The sequence below is a fragment of the Sprattus sprattus genome (genome assembly GCF_963457725.1).
Source record: "Sprattus sprattus genome assembly, chromosome: 7".
NCBI classification, from domain to species: Eukaryota; Metazoa; Chordata; class Actinopteri; order Clupeiformes; family Clupeidae; genus Sprattus; species Sprattus sprattus.
This window is the reverse complement of record NC_137926.1, coordinates 1,831,357-1,836,356: the sequence shown is the minus strand read 5'-3', so window position 1 is coordinate 1,836,356 and position 5,000 is coordinate 1,831,357. Positions and strand designations below refer to the sequence as shown.

General features: G+C 47.4%; 1 protein-coding gene across 3 annotated transcripts in view; it reads left to right on the top strand.

The window, feature by feature from the left end:
- The window catches only part of smad2 (SMAD family member 2), a 25,826-nt gene that overhangs the window by 12,434 nt on the left and 8,392 nt on the right, over positions 1 to 5,000 (top strand). For all 3 annotated transcript variants that reach the window (XM_080841621.1, XM_080841620.1, XM_080841619.1), the window contains exon 4: positions 3,452 to 3,541. In XM_080841621.1, coding sequence (XP_080697747.1) covers positions 3,452 to 3,541 — 90 coding nt within the window. The remainder of the gene's footprint in view (positions 1 to 3,451; positions 3,542 to 5,000) is intronic.

Genomic DNA, 5,000 nt, shown 5'->3' with positions numbered 1-5,000 from the left:
AGCGGTAAATTTGTTTTGAACATTTGCAAATGGTTCCATCATTGTAATTTTCAGTATTTTCTTCAGTGTTCTAACCATTTTGTTGAAATTGATGCACTAAGCTGCCGGTGCCAGCCACACACACACACACACACACACATACACACACACACACACACACACACACACACTTCATCAGGAGGTGTGTTTGGTGCTAGCCTCACGCACGCACACACACACACACTACATCAGGAGGTGTGTTTTTGGTTCCAGCCTCACACACACACACACACACACACACACACACACACACACACACACACACACACTACATCAGGAGGTGTCTCCTGAAGGGCCTCTCTGAGAGTGCTGTCCATGACGCTGGAGTCTAGTTTTAACTTCCCAAACCTGGTAGAGGACATTACCGCCCTCTATGGGTGACTATGTTTGTCTCAATGAGGCAAAGGATTATGGGACCTCCCCTCATCCTCCAAACTCCTGGTATGTTACTAAAGTCTAGGTATGTTACCGATGTGTTATCAAATGTCAATAGCCAGCATCTCAGAAGGACGGAGCACAGAGCAGTGTCCTTCAGGCCGTGGGCTGCAAGGCAAGCAGTAGTCATGCTACTACTCACCACTGCAAAAACAAGTGTACTATCTACACCAGTTCTGTCCATCTACTCTCAACTGGAAGGTATACAGAGAGCTAGTATGCGTCTCACATTAGACTAGTGTGCTATCTGAAGCGGTTAAGAGTGTGGAGTACTGATTGTGACAACATCTCTAAGAGTGTGGAGTACTGATTGTGACATCATCTCTAAGAATGTGGAGTACTGATTGTGACATCATCATCCCTAAGAGTATGGAATAGTGATTGGCACATCTGCTCGCTGTGCCACCACAAGGCTCAAATGTGACCCAGTAGTAGTACGTGACCATGCCCAGTAGGGGTGGGTATCGCCAACCACCTCGCGATACGATACGCATCCCGATACAGGGGTCGCGATACGATATGTATCGCGATACATGCGATACGTACGTATACGATACGTATCCCGATATTTTAGGCTTATAACAAAAAAAAATTGCCTGTAACTCCTTGACAGTACATCATAACATATTTCTCACCTCATGTGGATTCTACAGAAACTCTGCTTTCAAATTATACCATCAACTGGATGATGGGCAAAGTATGCAGGCAGGCACATGAACCAAGTAGACGCTGTACAAAGAAACAGACAAAAAAAAAAAAAAAAGAAAAATTTTTTTTTTTTTTTTTTTTTTTCTTTGCACGTGAAGTATCGATACTGACGCCTCCATATCGATACACATATCTTAAAGAGGCCCGCGACGATGTATCCCCGTATCGATATTTTGAACACACCCCTAATGCCCAGTAGTAGTAGTGAGTGATGCCATGCCCAGTAGTAGTAGTAGTAGTAGTGAGTGATGCCATGCCATCTAGATGGCCTTCTCTGACACAAGAAGTGCTCAGTATGTGTAAGTAGTTTACCATGTCCGTATTAGTCATACTTACTTAATTAGTATACACGTAACAACATTAAATGGGGTTTGAACTGCATGGAGTTGGGTGTAGGCCTGTTGAAAAGGGGAGAAGGGTGGTGTTGATGGATGTTTATAGGCTCTGTGTCTGTGTGTGTGTGTGTGTGTGTGTGTGTGTAGGCTGGCACTCGCACTCTGAGCGCTTGAATCCCAACTGGGCATTTCACTGTGGACTCACAGCAGAGGGGCCTTATGTCAACAACAGGAAATAGTCTTTCTTTTGTTTTGGTTCTCTCCTCAGGAACATTAGAATAACTCTCGGCCACTGCTTTATTGTGTGTGTGTGTGTGTGTGTGTGTGTGCGCGCGCATAACAGATTTGTTTTTAATTTTCTCCCATGGCAGCAGACTGTTTGTGAGGGGTCTAGAATGTTGACTTTAGTGTGTGTGTGTGTTGTGAGGGGTCTATAAGGTTGACTTTAGTGTGTGTGTGTGTGTGTGTGTGTGTGTGTTGAGGGATCTGGAAGGTTGACTTTTTAGAGTGTGTGTGTGTGTTGTGAGGGATCTAGAAGGTTGACTTTAGTGTGTGTGTGTGTGTGTGTGTGTGTGTGTGTGTTTTGAGCGATCTGGAAGGTTGACTTTTTAGAGTGTGTGTGTGTGTGTGTTGTGAGGGGTCTAGAAGGTTGACTTTATTGTGCACATCCGGTCGGTTGGTCCTGCCTTCCACCCAGGTTTGGCATGGCATCAGAGAGCCAGTGATCACAATACCAGAGAATCAGAAAGAAACATCAAGAGGTCTGAACCACACACACACACACACACACACACACACACACACACTCTAGAACCCCTCCTGTTTCACACTACCAAAGCTCTACATTCTCTCTACAGCTCTCTCATTGTTTAAGATCAGTTGACATAACTTTTCCACCAGTGCCAGTGTCTTAACAACCACTTCAACACACACACACACACACACACACACACACACACCCAAGCGACTGTAGAGGCAGCTGGCGTTGTGCTGTTGTGTTTCTGCGGAGTAAGTCCTCACTGGTCCCGTCACGTTTAAGAGAGGTCAGAACAAGAGACACACACACACACACACACACACTCTTACTGGTCAAGTCCCGTTTCAGAGAGGCAGCTGGCGTTGTGCTGTTGTTGTGTTTCTACGGAGTAAGTCCTCACTTGTCCTGTCACGTTTAAGAGAGGTTCTTTCCACCAGGGGGCAGACTTTCATTCATCACATCCCACCGTCTGTCACGTCACACCATGACCTCATGTCCTCCCTCTGTCCATGTTTCTTTCAAGAATCTCCGTCCGCGGAGGCCATCTTGTCTCGTCACACTGTCCTCTGTGCGGCTGTGGTTTGTTGGCGTGGTAACACTTGAAAGAGAAACAGCATCCTCCTCTCCGTCATGTCCAGTTTTGTGTTTCTTGCATGTTCTTCAGACCGTGTGTGTGTGTGTGTGTCCTGAGTCAGTCAGTGTGGAGTTGAAGTGTGTGACGTTTCTGAAACATGGAGACAAATCCCCCCCCCCCCCCCCCCCTGTAGTTTAGATGCATGAGATGAGATGACACCAGACAGTCATAAGACCTCATCAGTGTCACAAATGACTTTCAGTTTGTTTCCATCTCACACTCTTACGGTCCTGTGTAAATGTTTCTCCATTCCAGTTGCTTCTTTTATCGGAGGTGTGTGTGCGTGGGTGTGGGTGTGTGTGTGTGTGTGCGCGAGTGTGTGTGTGGGCGTGCGTGTGTTTGTGGTGTGGTATGGTCCATATACTACTCGACCTCTGCCAATGTCAGCACCTCCCATAAAAGAAGTGTGGACCCCCTTGTCCCCCCCCCCCCTCCTCCCCCATGCTATTTCATCATGGTATTTTTGAATGATTCATGCCCCATGTTTATCATCTTTTGTTTCTTTGTGTTCTTTTCTGTTCTTTGTTTACTTTCTGTGCACAGCAATTGCTCTGACATGTGGGGGCTGAGCTCGCCCAATACGATAGAACAGTGGGAAACGTCAGGCCTTTACAGCTACCCTGACCAGACCAGGTGAATATCCCGCTCCGCTCCCTCCTCCCTCTCCGGGCCGGCCGGGGGGCGCACGCTGATGACATCACACGGGATGGGGAAGTGATGGTGGTGGTGGTGGTGGGGGCGGTGGTGGTGGTGGTGGGGGTCGGGTGGAACTTGGGGCCTTTCTGCTGTCTCATCTTTCTCTCATCCTAGCTTGCTCTCTGCTATGCTTTCCTTTCAGCCAGTCTTTCCTCTCCTCTCTCTTTCTCGCTGCCACTCTCTCTCTCTCTCTGCCTTTCTCTCTCTCTCTCTCTCTCTCTCTGCCTCTCTCTCTCTCTCTGCCTCTCTCTCTCTCTCTCTCTCTCTCTCTCTCTCTCTCTCTCTCTCTCTCTCTTTCATGTTCTTTTGGTCTTTGTATGTCTTCCTTTTTCTTTTGTTCTTTCTGCCTGCCTGCCTGTCTCTCTCTCTCTCTCTCTCTCTCTTTTTTTCTTTCTTTCTTTCCCTCTCTCTCTCCTGGTTAGTTAACATTGAACATTGCTAACAGTCTGACTGATCTCTAGTCTGTTTTACTAATGTAATGTAATCTAATCTAATCTAGATCTCCCAGTCTTCTCCTAAGCCACACATGAATGTATGTGTAGACCAGATGAAGACCACTATAAACTAGTCTTTAACATGCTGAATGTAGTCTAGATGAAGACCACTATAAACTAGTCTTTAACATGCTGAATGTAGTCTAGATGAAGACCACTATTAACTAGTCTTTAACATGCTGAATGTAGTCTAGAGTGTACAGTGCAGTGTTTGTGAGGGCCCTCTTGAGTATAGTCTAGAGTTTAGTGCAGTGCAGTGCAGTGTAGAGTGTGTGTGTGTGTGTGTCTGTGTGTGAGGGCCCTCTGCGGTTGGCTACCCGTGTCATGTGTTCAGGAGTGTTTCAGGATGTCTCCTACTCTTTCTTCCTGAAGTCTAAACATGCCACCCCTCCCTCTCTCCATTCATGCTGTCCTCCCCTCTGCTCACACGGCACGCTCCTCCTCTCCTCCTCTCCTCCTCTCCTCCTGTGTGCCGCCTCTCTCTCTCTCTCTCTCTCTCTCTCTCTCTCTCTCTCTCTCTCTCGTTCCCCTCTGTCCTTCCTTCTCCATTCTCTGCCCCTCTTCTCTTCTCTCTCACTTTACTTCCTCATTCTCCTCACCTTTCCTCCATCTTTCCATCCCCCCCTTCTATCTCCCCTGTCTCTCTCATGTCTCCTTTCCTCCTCTCCTCTCGTCCTTTCTTCTCCTTATCCCCCTCTCCTTTCCTCCTCTCCTCTCGTCCTTTCTTCTCCTTATCCTCCTCTCCTCTCGTCCTTTCTTCTCCTTATCCTCCTCTCCTCTCGTCCTTTCTTCTCCTTTCCTCCTCTCCTCTCGTCCTTTCTTCTCCTTATCCTCCTCTCCTCTCGTCCTTTCTTCTCCTTATCCTCCTCTCCTCTCGTCCTTTCTTCTCCTTTCCTCCTCTC